Source organism: Panthera onca, chromosome B3 (genome assembly GCF_046562875.1).
Source record: "Panthera onca isolate mPanOnc1 chromosome B3, mPanOnc1 haplotype 2, whole genome shotgun sequence".
Taxonomy (NCBI): Eukaryota; Metazoa; Chordata; class Mammalia; order Carnivora; family Felidae; genus Panthera; species Panthera onca.
Window position 1 is genome coordinate 54,787,039 of NC_138344.1, and position 17,303 is coordinate 54,804,341.

At 38.2% G+C, this 17,303-nt stretch overlaps 2 protein-coding genes across 2 annotated transcripts in view; one reads left to right on the plus strand and one right to left on the minus strand.

Moving 5' to 3' along the window:
* SHC4 (SHC adaptor protein 4) overlaps positions 1 to 17,303 on the plus strand; it is a 129,530-nt gene that overhangs the window by 70,910 nt on the left and 41,317 nt on the right. The window contains exons 3-5 of the mRNA XM_060618596.3: positions 130 to 193; positions 3,757 to 3,876; positions 13,795 to 13,848. Coding sequence (XP_060474579.1) covers positions 130 to 193; positions 3,757 to 3,876; positions 13,795 to 13,848 — 238 coding nt within the window. The remainder of the gene's footprint in view (positions 1 to 129; positions 194 to 3,756; positions 3,877 to 13,794; positions 13,849 to 17,303) is intronic.
* On the minus strand, positions 8,360 to 10,231 carry EID1 (EP300 interacting inhibitor of differentiation 1). The gene has a single exon (XM_060618598.3). It carries the CDS (start codon positions 10,034 to 10,036, stop codon positions 9,461 to 9,463), a length of 576 nt encoding a protein of 191 aa, XP_060474581.1. The 5' UTR covers positions 10,037 to 10,231; the 3' UTR covers positions 8,360 to 9,460.

Below are 17,303 nucleotides of genomic sequence, written 5' to 3' on the forward strand. Positions count from 1 at the left end.
GAGAGTCATTTATGTCAGACTCACCATTATGTGTGTGCACATTTTGTTCATAATACTTGCTAACATTTGTTGAACATTTACTGCGTGTTAGATAGTGTGCTAAGTCTTTATATGGTTTCTGTTCTGCAGGGAAGCAATAAGTCGCCTGTGTGAAGCTGTCTCTGGGGCAAATGGAGCCGTTAAAAAGCGAAAGGTAAATATTGGTGTGGTTTCTCCTTGTTTTATGTTTCCCTAACTATGGGGAAGAGAATATCAAAATAGTTGTTAGTTCATTCTACTATATGAGCTAAGGTCCAGAATGGCCTTTATCAGTTGCATGATCAGAGATGCACTGAAAGTTGTTTTTATCTCTCAAGTTTTTCTGACTTGACTGACACTGTCTGAAATGGTGATGCCTGGGGTGACAGAATGAAGAAAGTACCTGGGTTTCAAGTAAAAAATTCTGGGTTCCAGGCCTGGGTGTTTACTCACCTTTGAGCATGGTATCTCATCTCTCTGAGACCCCATTTTTGTTCCTGTAAAGTTAAGTTGAACTGGATGACCAGTTTGGCATCTTCCAATTTTCAATACTTTATAATGTATCTATTCTTCATTTTAACATTTTAGAATTTTTAGATTCCTTAGCCTATTTTCAGATGGAAATGCGGGTGGTAGTAGAGATGAGATAACAACGCGTGAGTAGGAGATTTTCATGCTGAAAGAAAGCAAAAGATTTGATGTTACATAGGTTTAAATCCTGCCTCTGCCACCTACTATGTGATCTTGGACAAGTCACTTCACCTTTTGGATCATTGGTTTCCTCATCTGTAAAGTGGGAGAAAATAGCACTTACTTGATTGAGTTGTGTAGAATTAAATAAAATGATGTCTACACAGTGTTTGGGCGTACATTAGGCTTTCAACTCTAATGGTAGATAGAATTATTGCCAACCCAGAACATTTAGTTGTTTTGGAATGTCCAAAGGAGAGGTGCAAAGTTTCTTAAGATATCTATATAAATCATAGAATTGTAGATTGTTTAAGAGAGAAGGAATGTTTAGAGATTTTCCAGTCCAACCCTCCCATTTTGCCAGATACTAAACTGTCTCAGAGAAGAGATTTGCCTTGAGTCACTAGGATGATGAAGTTTAGAGCCAACTACGGAAGCCAGGTCTTCGTATTTCCAGCTTAGTGCTTTATTTCCACACCTGCCTGCCTCATTCTTTATTATTCTTCACTAGTTTGCATAGGGCCGAACCCAGTGTCACCCAGAGTGATTCAGATGAGCCACATGGCATGGGAAACACTAAGTGTTAGTAAGTGGACTTTGAATTCTATTAGAGCTCCCTATTACTAGTTACTTTGACAAAACCCATGGCCCCAAAGTAGCCTCTGGCCTCCTCCTGCCTCTCATAACCTCTGCAAATAGGATACTTTTTGTTGTTGTTGCATGATCCCAACAAATAGCCTCAATCATTTAAGACTTTCTCATTTCAGAAATGGGGAGTCTACTCCCCAAAACAAAATAAAACAAAACAAACCGGGCTATCATGTTTCCAGAAAGTACACATGGAAAGAAAAAAAAAAATCTTGAGTTAATTTCCTTTGATAGCTAGCACTTACTGCATACTTACTACATGCCAGGGACTGTTCTATGCACTATGTTTTTATACTCTTTTTCCTCCTAATTTAAAACATTTGGTAAAATATGTGTAACATAAAATTTACCATTTTAACCATTTAAAAAAATTTTTTTTTTAACATTTATTTATTTTTGAGACAGAGAGAGACAGAGCATGAACGGGGGAGGGTCAGAGAGAGAGAGGGAGACACAGAATCTGAAACAGGCTCCAGGCTCTGAGCTGTCAGCACAGAGCCCGATGCGGGGCTCGAACTCATGGACCGCGAGATCGTGACCTGAGCCGAAGTCGGACGCTTAACTGACTGAGCCACCCAGGCGCCCTTAACCATTTTTAAATATACAGCTCAGTGATATTACATACATTCACATTGTTGAACAACCATCACCCCTATCCATCCCCATAACTCTTTCCATTTTGTAGAACTGAAACTCTATATACATTAAACAATGACTTCCTAGTCCCCATTTCTTCAGCCCTGACAGCCACCGTTCTACTTTCCATCTCTATGATGTTAACTACTCTAAGTACCTCCTATAAGTGGACTCATACATATTTGTCTTTTTGTGACTGGATTATTTTCACTTCACATAATGTCCTCAGGATTCATCCATACTATAGTATGTGTCAGAATTCCCTCCCTTTGTAAGGCTGAATAATATTCCATTGTGCGTGTGTACCACATTTTGCTTATCCATTCATTTGTTGATGGATACTTAAGTTTTTTCCATGTTTTAGCTATTGTGAATAACACTGTTATGAATATGGATATACCAATACCTGTTCAAGTCCCTGCTTTAAGTTCTTTTGGGTGTATAACAAGAAGTAGAATGCTAGGTCATATGGTAATTTTATTTTTAATTTTTTGAGGAACTGGGAACTGCCATACTGTTTTCCAAAGCAATTGTACTCTTGTACATTCCTACCAATAGTGCACAAGGATTTCAATTTCTCCACATTCTAACACTTGTTATTTTCTGTTATTGTTGTTGTTTACTAGTTATAGGTTTATCTAGATTTTCTATTTCTCCATGATTGAGTCTTAATTGCTTTAATGTTTCTAGGAATTTGTCCATTTCATCTAGGGAATCCACTTTGTTGATATGCAGTTGTTCATAATACTCTCTTATAATCCTTTTTGTTTCTATTGAATTGGTAGTTGCATCTCCACCCCACTTTTGCTCCTGATTTTAGTGATGTGAGTCTTCTTTCTTTTTTTCTTAGCCCATATATATAAAAGGTTGGTCAATTTTGTTGAACTTTTTGAAGAACTAACTTTTGGTTTCATTGATTTTCTCTATTTTCTAGTCTCTGTGCCATTGATCTCTGCTCTAATCTTTATTATTTCCTTCCTTCTGCTAACTTTGGGTTTAATTTGTTCTTTTTTTGAATTCCTTAAGTTGTAAAGTTAGGTTCTTGATTTGGCATCTTCTTTTTTAATGTAAGTGTTTATAGTTATATATTATGCTCCCCCAAAGCATCACTCTCACTGTGTCCCATATATTTGATATGAATGTTTTTTGTACTTTTATAAATTATCACAAAAAAATCCAGCAACTTTTTCTTTTTTTAGACTTCTGGTTTTCAAAAGGACTGGGGAGTTCAGCTAGCCCAAACTCTCACAGGAATTCCTTTTATATAAAGCAGGCCCTACTCCCAACACTTGGGGAGAAGGGAATATATGAGAAAAGTTCTGAGGGCTCAGATTTCACTGCTTACTAAAGAATTTGCTGCATTCCAATTTTTTTAATGTTTTCATCAAAATAAAGCATTCCGGGGCGCCTGGGTGGCTCAGTCGGTTAAGCGTCTGACTTCAGCTCAGGTCACGATCTCGCGGTCCGTGAGTTCGAGCCCCGCGTTGGGCTCTGGGCTGATGGCTCAGAGCCTGGAGCCTGCTTCCGATTCTGTGTCTCCCTCTCTCTCTGCCCCTCCCCCGTTCATGCTCTGTCTCTCTCTGTCTCAAAAATAAATAAACGTTAAAAAAAAATTAAAAAAAAAATAAAGCATTCCATCTCATTTGACTTGTGTAAAGTATAATAGGAAGAGTGTGTATTTTGACCTATTTTTAACACTTAAAAAATTAATATTCTCCTGTAACAAAATCCTTAACTCTGAGTATTGTTTTGCTATTTTTAAAGCCTCCAGTTAAGTTCCTATCAACAGTTCTTGGCAAAAGTAATCTTCAGTTTTCGGGAATGAATATTAAACTGACCATCTCAACATGCAGCCTCACGTTGATGAATATTGACAACCAACAGGTAAGATCATGAATGTCATTTATAGCTTAACGTATCATCTATTTTTCTAGAAGAACCTGGGCGTGATAAAGAAAATAAAGTTTCAGACAAAGTGTGCTTAAAATTTAGTTAAGGCACAAGGGGAAAAAATCTGCCAAGGATTTGTGAATAACAATAATTAGAACAACAGTATTATAAACTCATCACTGCATTTAACTGCTTGCGTACTTGCCTCAACTTAATTGGCTTTGTAATAGGAACTAAGGTGCAAATAACTGGTAAATACCATTTGGCAACTCATATTCTTGAGTCAGTTATTACTCTCCACCCGTGCTCCCCAAAGGGAAAGCAATTCCATTATCAGAACTAACAGACTGTGTGTTGGATGGGGGTGCAAATGAAGGACAGAGGGGAAGGGTGATGTTAGAGTTAATATTCTAGCTAACGGTGCTCGCTTCGGCAGCACATATAATATTCTAGCTAACTGAAATTTAAGCATAAAACATTTTCTTCAACTCTTAAGCTTGAAGTGCTTTGTAAAATATTATTACATAAACACAGTTTCTTCTTCTTTGATGATGTGTGATGCCATGGTGTGCCTGAGTTCTCATTGTGAACCTTATTTCTCAAAGAACAGCATTGCTGAAGCAAATATAAAAGATATACAGGCATTGGGCTAAATGTGTTCCTTAAACTAGGGTACTCTTGACTTGCTTTTTATGTTTTAAACTAAATTCCTCATATCAGATTATTTATGGGTGTTAGAGTCTAATTTTTCTTGGTTTAATATGTAGTGATTCGAGGTTCTTAGTATTTAAGGTTTTACTGTATGGAATACTGTTGAACAGGGACTCATGGAAGGTTTAATGTGTAGTTGGCTCTCGGGCTTTGAGGTTACATATAGGTTGAAATCATGGCTTCGCCACTAATGAGCAAGTTATGCTACCACTCAATTTTCTTCCTTAGTGAAATGAGATTATAGTACCTATTCATAGTTTCTGAGCGGATGGATTTAGCAATAGTATATGTGTCACTGGATTATATACAGGATTAAGTAAAACCATTGATGTAAATCACTTAGCACAGAGCCAGTCACCCAGTACCTATTATTATTTACTCAAACATTTTTCCTATTTCCTTGAGACATTTTCATAAAGTCAGTACTTAGCAGGGAAAGCATAAAACATAGAATCATAAAATTTTCAGTAACATGCATGTATAGTTATATACATTTTTTTCTCCAATGTTTTTGCCAAAAACTTGCAGTTTTGAGGTCTGCTTTATTTTCTAAATTCAAAAGCAGAATAAAATACATTGCTTGCACAGTAGTATAAACCACCACAGAAGAAAATACTTAATATAAAATAGTTCAAAATAGATTTCTGTCTCGTTGGGCCCTGATTGGTTATCTAAGAGAGGTGATACCATTGGTATAACGAGAGCAGAACATTTGAGGCTGTACTTGGAAGATGCAACAAATCTAGGTGGAAGGTGAAGCAATCGTTCAGTCTTTCGGATGTTTTTCCCTCAAGATACTTGTAGATGTAAATTTTAGTTTTAGTTTTCACCCATGTGTGTGGTACCAGGGGTGCTTAATGCCTTTAGGTATGAGATCTCATTGAGTATAGAAGCACTTGAATTATCTCAGAATTTTGTAGGGGAGGAAGAGTAAGCAAATCTACAGCCATCCTGGTGACAGCCTTCTGTGCAGAACCTAATGAGCATTAAAAAAAAAAAAAAAAGTTCTATGGGGTGACTGAGGAATTAGGAATTTAGGACGAATAGGGCTGTGGTGTGTGGTAGGTGGCTTAGTTTATTCTCATTTCTTTGTCTCTTTTACTACCCTTTTCCAGGCTACTGTAATTGGAAGGGCTATTGTCACATGCCCATAATCTTTCTGGCAGAATAGAAGTAGGGACAGGGCGCATGGGTGGCTTCCACTACCAGCAGTTACAGCAATGAGTGCCTCTGGAAGTGGGACATCTTTTCTGCACTGGTAGCAGGGAATGGGGTGGTGCTGAGCCCACTGCTGGAGTGGGGACTAAAGTTAGGATCTCATTGACCTTAGACCCAGGTCCTGATTTTTAAAAATAATTTTGAACTATTCTGCAGGCCTGGAGGAAACGGCCCCTTCATTCCTCCCTTGGTGGAGGGAGGGCATATAAAAAAAAGATGTGCCACTATAGATGCTTCAACTCAAGCTTTATAAATCCCATTAATAGGGCAACTAAACTGTTCAAGGGAGAAGGCAACAGAGAAGTGACCTTATAGATGTAGCAGGAGAAAATGATTAACTCAATCTTCCTTAAAGAAAGTTACCCTTTGAAGTTTTAAGATAAATACCAAGAAATACTAATGTCTCCCTTCCCCTCCCCCCAACTCCTAAGATATACTTTGGACTGAAAACATAAACAAGTTAAAGTTGATAGGTACATTCATAGATGGCAGAGCATTTATGGGTAGGATGGTTCACATTCATCTTCAGCCACTGAGAACAACTTCAAGAATATAACCATTCACTCCCAGAAAATGTCTTAAAGAACCTCAGAGGCAGAAAACAAAATTATATTAAACACATAATGCTTGTGATTTTTAAAACTTGCCATATTTGGGGATGGGAAATACATATTGGAAAAGCAAGTTCTAGGGAGTTTTTCTATATTCCTTGTTTTAAAAATTCAAGCAACAGACTTCCTTGATATACTTCAATATGTTAAGGATGTAAGCAAAAATATCTGACTAGCTTCCACTCACTATTCTTTAGTCATTTCTACATTCCTACCACCAACTCTAACAGCTAGTGAAATTTTACTAAGAGTAATAAAGAGATAAAGAAGGTAAAACAGGCAGAAAATGGAGATATCCTTTAGTCTCCATGAGGAGAGGGAACTTCAAATATAGGGAGGCCAGGCAGACAATGCTAACTGTGCAGGTACAAGAAAAACAGTGGTGCAAGCATAATGATATATGGTGAGTGCCACTTGGCCTCCATGTTGGGGAGACGATACTGGGAAACATGGCAACAGAATATCTTCCGATTAGAATGGGGAGTTGGATGCTTTATCCCACATAACTATTGGTCAAGGGCTACCAGATCTTCAACTTTTGGGGGGAAAAAAGATGGAAATCTTAGGAGTTTTGTTGCTCTATCAGGATTATGAGATGTTGGTCTTTAATGAAGAATTGCAATTTTAAGCATGAGCCAAACACAGTAAGTCTGTGTCCTTAGGCCAGCCAAATGCGACAGTCTGATCTAAGCAAACATTTATAATGTAACACTATATAATAATATATGGATAGATCCAGAAAACTCCCCCCCAAATCACCCTATATACTCATAAGCTTTTTAAAGTTCTCTCTACCCATTCCACATCCCCACCCACTCCCCTGTTCGCAAAATCAGGACCAGAATCGCTATAGAACTCCTTTTTTAGTTCCCCTTTAGCCAAGATTTGAACCAGCTAGGCTGTTTCCAGTACGTGTTAACGCTTAAAAGACGTAAAAAGTGATTTTACACTTCTAAAAGGGGTTTCTTTAGTAAATACAAACAAGTACTAATTTCAGTGCTCTCAGATTACTGCCTGTTTTTCCAAGACCAAGGAACCAACCATCAGAAGTCAGTTGTGGAGTCCAGGTCTTTATCCTGTAAATGAGCCTTCAGGTCCAACAGGTAGCAGTTTTCTTTTCCTTCTTCTTGCTCCCTCCTTAGTCTCAGAGAGGAACCTAATCACAGATTTCCTAATCACACTTCCTGGTATGAAGACCAGTTTTTGATTTCCTGACATCTTTATCTGGAGGTAAATGCAATTGGTCAGTGCTCCTTATGTACTGGCATCCTTCTCCGCCCCCCCCCCCCATCAAATTCAGTTAATTCACATCATACAAGCAATTATCTATCCAGATGCATCTAACTGCAGCTACAAGCCTTTTGAAAACGTAATGAAAGTGAGTCATGAGAGAGGCAGATGAAGAGGGTTAAGTGCTAACATCTCACCTCCTGTTTGTTTCCCCATGTATCTATCTATCCTTCTCCTCACTAAGCCTAGTGTTTATAACCCTCAGTCCATTTTTTTTTTACAGAAAAGAACCCACTCCCTAAAAGGTGACTATAACATAAATAAGGTTGAGTTGTGCTGTTGTATTGGATGTGTCCTTTACTGCCATAATGTCTTATTGATCTTAAGACCTACTGATGTACTGTTTATTGGGCACAACTGACACAATTTTTAGTCTTATGCAACTTCAGAACCTCAATAACCACAGCAGTATGTTCGTTAATACGACAGGTTTTCTCAGGCTAGCAAATTCTCTTATAGGAATTTACAAAGTTTAATATCCACAAATTAACTTATAAGTCAGGTATTTGAAGCTGGAACACTTTCTCATATAGTGGTTAAATTTAAATCATAAAGTGGTTTCGGTAATAAAATAAAATAGCATAATACGATAAAAAGTAGGATTTCAATAAAGTATGTGAACAATACTATTGGCCAAACAAACAAAATACACAGAACAAGAAATTTTATTATCTCGAATGCTGGTGCATAACCAATAACAAGCTTCATTAGAGGAGGAGACAGAGGGAAACTTCAGATACTGATGAGGATTTCTGGGCAGGTTTAAAACCTTTAAAGATTGAGGGTATAATTGTTCAGTCTTTTTTTAGATGCAGGGCTTTCCTTTTACTTGACATGTTCCCTTTGACAGTTCTTATGTTATGAAGTTCAACCAAAGTCTTTCACCTGTAAAGTTAAATGAAAAACAGAGAGCGAGTAAAACAATTTCTCTAGTATAAGAGTGTTAGAAATAGTTTTGTTTTCTTTGTTCTTTCACGTATTTTTTAATATCTAAATTTGAAATTTTACTATGGATATTTTTGAGTTTTAAAAATGGTTAAGACAATAAATTTTCTGGAATTATGGATCATACTAGCTTTATAAATCATCGAGATACATGTACAATCAAAATTTCAGATGCTCTTGAAAACACATTTTGAGATATAGCACACCTGATACATATTTCTTTTTGGGTTTGCTTATCCTTTTCGGATACTGAAGAACACCCAATTTATTTTACACTAAAAAAAATGTAGCCTTTGATAATTGGCTTGGATAGACCATAAAGTGGAATCTTTAGAGTTCTCTCAGTGGGTTTTCAGTCCAAATAACTCAGACATCTTGTGTCCTAAACTGGATGTATTAGTTACTTTTTCTCATGTAATTAATATCATTGGGCTCTTGTATTGGCAGTTTGTCTTGACATTAACTTACTCTCGCAAAACCATCCCTTACAGTGAAATATGAAAGATATTTTCCCCAATGCAAGGAAAATAATCTGGATCAATAACAAAGTCAAAGCCACAGGTGTTTCAGGAAGGTTCTTGAAAACAGATTTCCACAGTCCTAAAATGCCTTTTCTTCTTTAACAATTTTTTCTTTTTCATAACTGTGCAGTCACTGCCCTATTCTATTCTGCAAAACAACGACAAAAATCTTTTATTGAAGATTAAGTTTTTCATTGGCACTGTACTATCTGGAATGAACCCAAAAGGCAGTGGAATGTTGGGTCTCTCCTCAACTTTTCCTCCTCTTTTAACAGCATTTAATTACTCTCTATCAATAATCTCATCACAGCCGAGTTCTTCGGTCAGACGATTGACAACCATAAGTGAAAAAAGCTCTTCGATAAAAGCCAACTGATCAAACGGGGTCTTCTCATAATGCATTTGAAACCCGCCATCCAGGGCTGCTTCCCTTGCTCTGGATGTTCTCAGAAACATCTTGTTGGCTTCTTCAAGGGCCGCTGATACTCTGTAGCCCGCACCACTCAGCTGCTCCTCTTCCGGATAATCGTAGTCGTCCTCCCAGTCATCAAATTCCTCGCCCTCGTCCTCGCTCTCGAAGTCAGGGCCCGCGATCAGGCCTGGCTGCTCCCCAGGGCTGGGCCGGTTAGCAAGGCCTCGTTCCCCCTGCGGCTCCGCCATTGGCTGGGCCGCCTCCTCCTCCATTGGGCCTTCCTCCTCGAGCTGTGGCTGGGCCCCGTTGCGGGAGGCGTTCGGGGATGGCTCCCGGCTCCCGGTGCCTACCTCCATCTGCGGAAGGTCACCCTCGCCAAGCATCACATCCATCTGCAGGTCACTGCTCTCTTCATACAGCTCGGACAGCTCGTTCATTTCCGACATTGTACAAGCTGCTCAACCTCTCGAAAGGTGTTTTTGCAAGATCGGAGCTACGCGGCCGAGGGGTTGTGCGCGTGCGCAAACGCCGTGCGCCTGCGTGACCCTGTGCGTGTGCGCGACCCCCAAACACCGCCTCCCGTTTGGCGTCCCCCTCGCGGGGGAGGTCCCCGCTCTTCGGAACCGTGGTGTAGGTTTCGGTCCTTTGGAACTCCGTTAGTAGACTCTACGTTTAGCGAGTTACGTAATCTCCGCTTTCCCTAACTGTTCTGCGCATTATGATGCTGTAAACTTGAAAATCCGTAACGTGGCTTCTGTAACTATGCTTAGTGCTCTTCCTCCCCCTTCGCCCTTCGGTTCTCTCCTGCTCCTTTTCCTCCCGCCCCAGGCAATAGCATCTGCTCCAACTACCTTTGGTCTCTGCGCTCATGACTTCTAAATCCCCACCTCCAAATCACAGTGTTCTCAACATACTGACAACTGATCCATTCATTCAGCCCTTCTTTCCCCATAAAAAAAAAAAAAAAAAAAAAAAAAAAAGTTAAATTCGCAAATAAGCATATTATCTTTTTAAAAAGATAGTATACTGAAGAAGGACTTGGTTCCATTTATTTTCGCAGGAGGTTAACTTTCCACCATAATCAGTTTGGTGTGTATTCTTTAAATTCTTTTCCTCTGCATTTATATGGACCTTTATGTCCTCGTGGAAAAATCTTGTGTGTGTATGGGGTTTTTTGTGTTTTTTTTTTTTTTGCAAGTCTTACCTAACTCTTCAAGCTACAAAAAGCACCTCAGCAATGACTTGAAGATTTAGCTTTGTTAGTATACATAGATGAGTCTTTTTTTCCGTAGCATTCCGTTTGTATAGCTATTCTATAGTTGACCTAACCATACACAAGTAATTTCCGATTTTTTGATATAAACTATGGGTAATGTTTCTATGTGCCAATGTTTCTACAGAATAAATAACCTAGGAGTGGAAAGGCGGAATTGTAGAGCATGCATACTTTAGTTTTAATACATACTGTCAAACTGCTCTCCAAGATTGCTGTACAGATTTCAGCTCTCATCAGCAGTGTTTGAGAATATCCTTGCCACACACTGTTTTGTTGAGCAATTTTATCAGTTTAATGATACCTTGTTTTATTTTCCATAGCCTTGATTTCTTAGAGATTATTTTTCAACATGTTTATTGAACATTTGTGTTACTTATGAAAATTAACTGGCCTTATTTTTGGTTTATTTTTTTTTTCTTACTGATTTGTAGGAATTTCTTATAAACTATATGAATACTTTGTTTTACATGTTGCAAATACATTCTCCTTCCCTGTTGTTATTTGTCCGGTTTCAGGTGTCTCTTCTCCTATAAAAGTTTTAAAATGAGTTTTCATGTAAACCCTTCAAATTGAAGGGTTTTTTTTTCTTGTATATCTTTTTTTTTTTATTAAGTTGGATTTTCCTATTTCAAAGATCACAAGCATGATCTTTTATTTTTCTTCAATGTTTGCATACATTTTGTTAAAATTTTTTTTAATGTTTATTTTTGAGAGAGAGAGAGAAAGACAGAGACAGCGTGTGAGCAGGGGAGTTGCAGAGAGAGAGGGAGACACAGAATCTGAAGCAGGCTCCAGGCTGTGAGCTGTCAGTACAGAGCCAAATGCGGGGCTCAAACCCACAAATTGTGAGATCATGACCTGAGATGAAGTCAGAGGCTTAACGGACTGATAAACCCAGGCACCCATGCATAGGTTTTTTGTGGATAAAACATTTATTTATCTAAGTACGATAAGCACAGGATTCATTTATATATTTTTTTACACATATACAGCTAATTCAGCCAACTTCACTGATTTAATCACTGTCCTTTGTTGGTTGTTTGGTGCCACATTTATCATAGATTAAAAGAAAACAAATGTGTGAGTTTGTTTTAGACTTTGTATTCAAACGAATTTCTACAGTGTTACAATATATGTCTTGCTGATAAGAAAAATCTTGTGTCTTTGTTCTTTAAAAGATTGCCTTAACTCTTCTTGCACATTTGTTCTTCCATGTGAATTTTGGAAGTAGCTTGAAAAGTTACCCGAATAATATAGGTGGAATTTTTATTTGAGTTGCATGGAATTTACAGATTAATTTGGGGGAGAATTGACATTTTTACAATATTGTCTTCTCATCCATAAAAGTAATATATATCTTTCTGCTTGTTTGTGTCTTATTTATACCCTTCAGTGAAGTTTTCCAAAAAGGCTTATGTGATTCTTACTATTTTATACTCAGGTACTATCATAAAATGTACCCCTTACTCCAATACAGTGTCTAGTTGGCTATTGCTGGTATGTGGGAAAGACATTGATGTTTGTATATTGATTTATTTTTAGTAATCACTTTTAGCTGAAATCTAAACACAGAAAACACAAATACAGAAAAGTGCACAAATCTTAAGTGTGCAGCTTGGTTATCACAAAATGGACATATTTGTGTAACTGTTACCCAGATCGAGAAACACGATTTTCAGGATTCCAGAAAACCATTTGCTTTCTCTTTCTTTGCCCTACGAGCACCACCGTTCTGATTTCAAACAGAATAAAATATTTTTGCCTGTTTTTTGAACTTTATATAAATTAAACCATGTAGTATATATTCTTTGTGTGTGTGTGGCTTCTTTTACCCAAGAAATTTGTTTTGTGTGTGTGTGTGTGTGTGTGTGTGTGTTTGCTACATAGTAGTCCATTGTTTAAATATCACAGTGATCATCATTGGGATTGATTCCAGTTTGGACCTATTACAAACAGGGCAGTAATTATCTTTCTTGGGAAGGTTTTTGGTGCTTGTATTTACGCAATTCTGTGGATCTACATCTAAGAATAGAATTGCTGGCTATCTTATATAAGAGTATCTTATACTCTTGTATACATTATGTTAAACATTTCTCAAGACAGGCTTAGCCAATTGGTGCACAGTTGGTATTTTAATGAACCTTCAAAGCAGTATGACAAATACTTCTCTGTCAGTTGGTCATTACTCTGTGATTTCCAAATAAGCAAGCCTAAAATCTCAAGAGGCAAAATCTCAAAAGAGGTGGTCTTCTCAGCTAACTAATGCAGTTCACTTGGATAGTCTACATCATATTGAAATTCTTAATGTTAGTGCTTTAGTGTGCTTTTGGTGATGAATGACTGAAACCCAATTCAAACCAACATATATAAAATTAAATAAATAAAATAGAAAAAATGCATAAAAACTAAAGAGAGGGGGGAAATGTATTGGTTGAAGTGATGAAACAAATATTACCACCAGATTTTTTTTTTTTTTTTTAACTCTCAGCTCTGATACTCTCCAGAGGGAAAACTTTGTTTTTCCATCAGGCTTTTCCCACATGGCAGCAAAAGATGAATCCCAGAAGCTTTGGACTTAAACTAATGGCATGGTCCTTAATGGCAGAGAAAGATGCATTCTTTCCTATTATCTGTCTCAGTTCCTCCCCATGATATTGATTGGCTCTGCTGTATCCAGAGGAATGGTGTTTTCTGATGGCCTAGGCCTGGATCCTGTGTCCAGCCATAAGGAAGGGGCTGGTGAGACGGGCTTGTCAAACCTACTTGAACCTTATGAGATTATTATAGAATGTGGATAGGTAATTTCCAAAGGGATGCTGAACAGGCAAAGACAAAGCATACAAATGTACGACCATTACTGTTAGATTGTATGTAACTAGGCATTTAACTTGTAGCATCATACATGTTTAATTTGTTTATGTTTTACAGATTATTGCAAATCATCATATGCAGTCTATTTCATTTGCCTCTGGAGGGGATCCTGTAAGTATAGATTTATAAAAGTCCTTTTTATAAGAGTTAAAAGAACTTCCATGTAAAGCATGTTAGCCATTACATGTCTTTTCCAGTGTTTTATTACAATTTGTGAATAGCTATGTGCATTCAAAAATTTGACTTTGGTAAAATAGTTTCCATTACTTATTTTTAAAATGTTTGGATTAGCAAATGAGCTAATAATTTTCCATTGTGTTGTTAGTCATGGAGTTATCATCCGAGACTGTTCTTGTAGGTAACATCTAAGTCATGGAAATCAAGGATGTCATACATGTGTTACCAGTCCTCCCTCAGCACTCTTCTTCACACAGAGTTCCAGGCAGCTCCTATTAGGCAGTTGGACTTGGAAATAGGGGAAGCCTGTTTGCCACTCTGGCTGCCAACTGAGGCAACTATGTCCAATCTAAAGTGAGCAACCAGGTTTGCAGAAATTCACAGAGGGAACACACAGCTGGTGGGAGAGAACTGCAGTTCCTTCCTCCCTAGAGGCCACGTGGTGCTCGTTTCCCACGAATTGTGTGAGACGGAGCAAGTGCTCTGTCTCCAAGCCTTCTTTACAGAGTGGAAGGTCATTCCCTGACTCCCTACCACATCACTTCTGAACCGGAGTGGAAGAAGAGAGGCATTGAAGTTAGGAAGCCTGAGACTGACCAAGAAACAAATCTGTTTGAACTGAGGGGTTAGAAGGAAGATTTTGCTGCTTCATGATATTATGACATTTTTCTCCTACCTGCAAACATCCAGAAGCTAGAAGAGGACTGAGTCTGACTTTTAGAATGATTGAACATCAGTAAGGTCAAGAAAATATATCGGGAGCACATGCAGATTTTGTTCTTACTGCCAGTGTATTGCCTTCTGTTCTGCTGAGCATTTATTATTAAAGATTGTATCCTTCAGAAATGCGGCAGTAAAATCCAGTGTAACGGCTGATTTTTTTCTAGCCACCACACTTAGTTTCTCACTTCTAATTGAGGAATAAAATGTAGGACCATAAACGATAGGACATACAACTCAGAAATCCAGGAGAGGTATGGAATGGTAGTAAAAACTAAATCTGGCAGCTGATGTCACTGCAGAGTTTTGACCTCTATGCTAAATATTCAAAAGGAAAAATTATTGTCTATCCTAAAAGGAAATAAAGTTCCAAAGCTACTCTGTTGTAATCGTTGCTTCCTTTACTGGCATCTAAAGTATTTAAGCAACTTTCTTCACTTGGTTGTTGGTATAACCTTTTAGTGTGTGAAATATATAGTTAAATGCTATTCACATTACCCTATTCTTAAAAATATTTCAATAATTACTTGTCTTCACACTGGCTACCTGTGATTCAAAATATTTAAGCACGTCAAACCTAGACACCCTGTCTTCAGAACCTGTCTGAAGCATACGGAAGAAAAGCAGTATTTATAGTAGGACTTCAGATCATTGGGATTTTTTTTTCTTTTATTAATGGATACTTAATTTTCCCCTTAGGCCTCTCTACTTCCTCACCTTTCCGCTTTGGGCATAGTTATTTCCAAATGAATATATTAGTTCCATGGTGCTATTTAATTAATACGTAAACCAGATTTTAAGAACTCTACCTCATCCTCAAGAGATTCCGTGGATGGCTAATTATGGATTCATTAGCAAACAGGGGGTATGCAAAAAGCCTAGCACTTAGCTGCAGTGTGAGCCTGGTACTGAATCTGAACTCCCATCCACCAAGCCTTGTAATTTTGCCTCAACGGTGACAACCAGGGACTTGTTTGGTACAGAGAGGGCTGACTGAATCCAGCCTGAAGAGGCCAGCATTGTCTCTTTTATTCCTAACCCATTATAGCTCAGTCATCCACGAAGGAGCTCAAATACTTTCCTTAAGTTATTTAAAGTAATGAGTTGTATAAGTGAAGTGTTAAAAATATTTACAGACATTTGCTCTAAATTTCCCTTTCAAGTTTCAAGAGTTGTTGTCATGTTCACATTGGCACTCAGATCCTCGTTTACCCTAGGCATGCCCTGCATGACGTCTATCCTAGTTGTCCCAGTCCTAATAGATTGTCTTCATGTGCCTTTAGTTCTTTAGTACTTTCAACCCACCAAAGTACTGCCCAGAAACAAACGGTAAAGAATTCCTAGCCGCTGTGGGGAAGTTTGTACCTACTGATTTGAGTGGGGCCCCTGTGCTCTCTGAAGCTGGAAAGAAAACCTGCAATTCTATTTAAAATAAAAAACTGGGGCAACCATAAGCATTGGCATTCAAGGTCCCCCAAATGAACTGCCAGGCTTTGGAGTCAGGGAGACTTGACTTATTTAGTCTCTCTTAGCTTCAGGGTTCTCATCTATAAAATGGGGAATGATCACCCTTGCCTCACAGTGTTGTGAGAATTCAGCGAATTGATGTGTATAACCTGCTAGTACCATGCCTGGGACCGCGTGATAGGGGATAGCTATCACCACTATTGCCAGCACATGCTCATAGCTTTGTCTGTTAGAAATTTACAACTTCTCAGCTAACTGGGTGCAAGAAGCTAAAAGTCTCCGTGGCCCAAAGTAGTACCCTTCTTTCCACCAGATTTCCTCCAGAGTTTAAAAAAAGATTAGCTGTTCTTGGAGTGCCTGGGTGGCTCAGTCGGTTAAGCATCTGATTTTCAGCTCAGGTCATGATGTCATGGTTCGTGGGTTCAAGACCTGCATTGGGCTCTTTGCTGACGGCTCAGAGCCTGGAGCCTGCTTCAGCTTCTGTGTCTCCCTCCCTCTCTCTCTGCCCCTCCCCTGCTGGTGCTCTGTCTCTCTGTCTCTCAAAAATAAATAAACATTTCAAAAAATGAAAACAGTTAAAGATAAGCTATCCTTCCTTCCCTCTTGACCTTTGCTCACCCTCACCTTTACTCTCTTCTCAAAGACAATTGTCTTCCTCCCATCAGCCCTTAAGACAGTCGTTTGTAATGCTTCTGTATCTAGAAATACTTTCTCTTTTTCAAAAATGCATTACAAGTATGTCACAAATATATTTTTGTATATATTTTTTTACTATTTGTGCTTTACTTTTAACATTCTTAAAATTCTCCCAGATATTTACAGTTACTGATTTTAGAACTGTAAGACTGTTGGAGACGGTTTTGAGGATGAAGTCCCACAACCTCTTTCCCACCATCGAATGCGCCAACCCGTGTTGCTGGCATCATTACCATCCCTTCAGTTTTAAAAATAGCAACCAAGTCCCCAGCAACTGTGACTTTGCCTCTAAATTAATATAAAACAAAGCTCACAGATATGACCTTATTTATTTACAAGATATCTCAAACCTTTTATCTTTTAGCATAAGATAAATTTATTTAGGTGTTTGTTATTTTTTAAAATAACTGAAGACAAGTTACGCTGACCCTGAGATCTGCTTCCTGTGTGTTTCACTGTGGGTTATTAAGTGATTGTCCTTGAGGGTATTACAAACGGGCTTTTAT

What these genes read in the sequence shown, in the direction of transcription:
- EID1 (XM_060618598.3), bottom strand. Translation starts at nt 10,036, where the DNA reads ATGTCGGAAATGAACGAGCTGTCCGAGCTGTATGAAGAGAGCAGTGAC.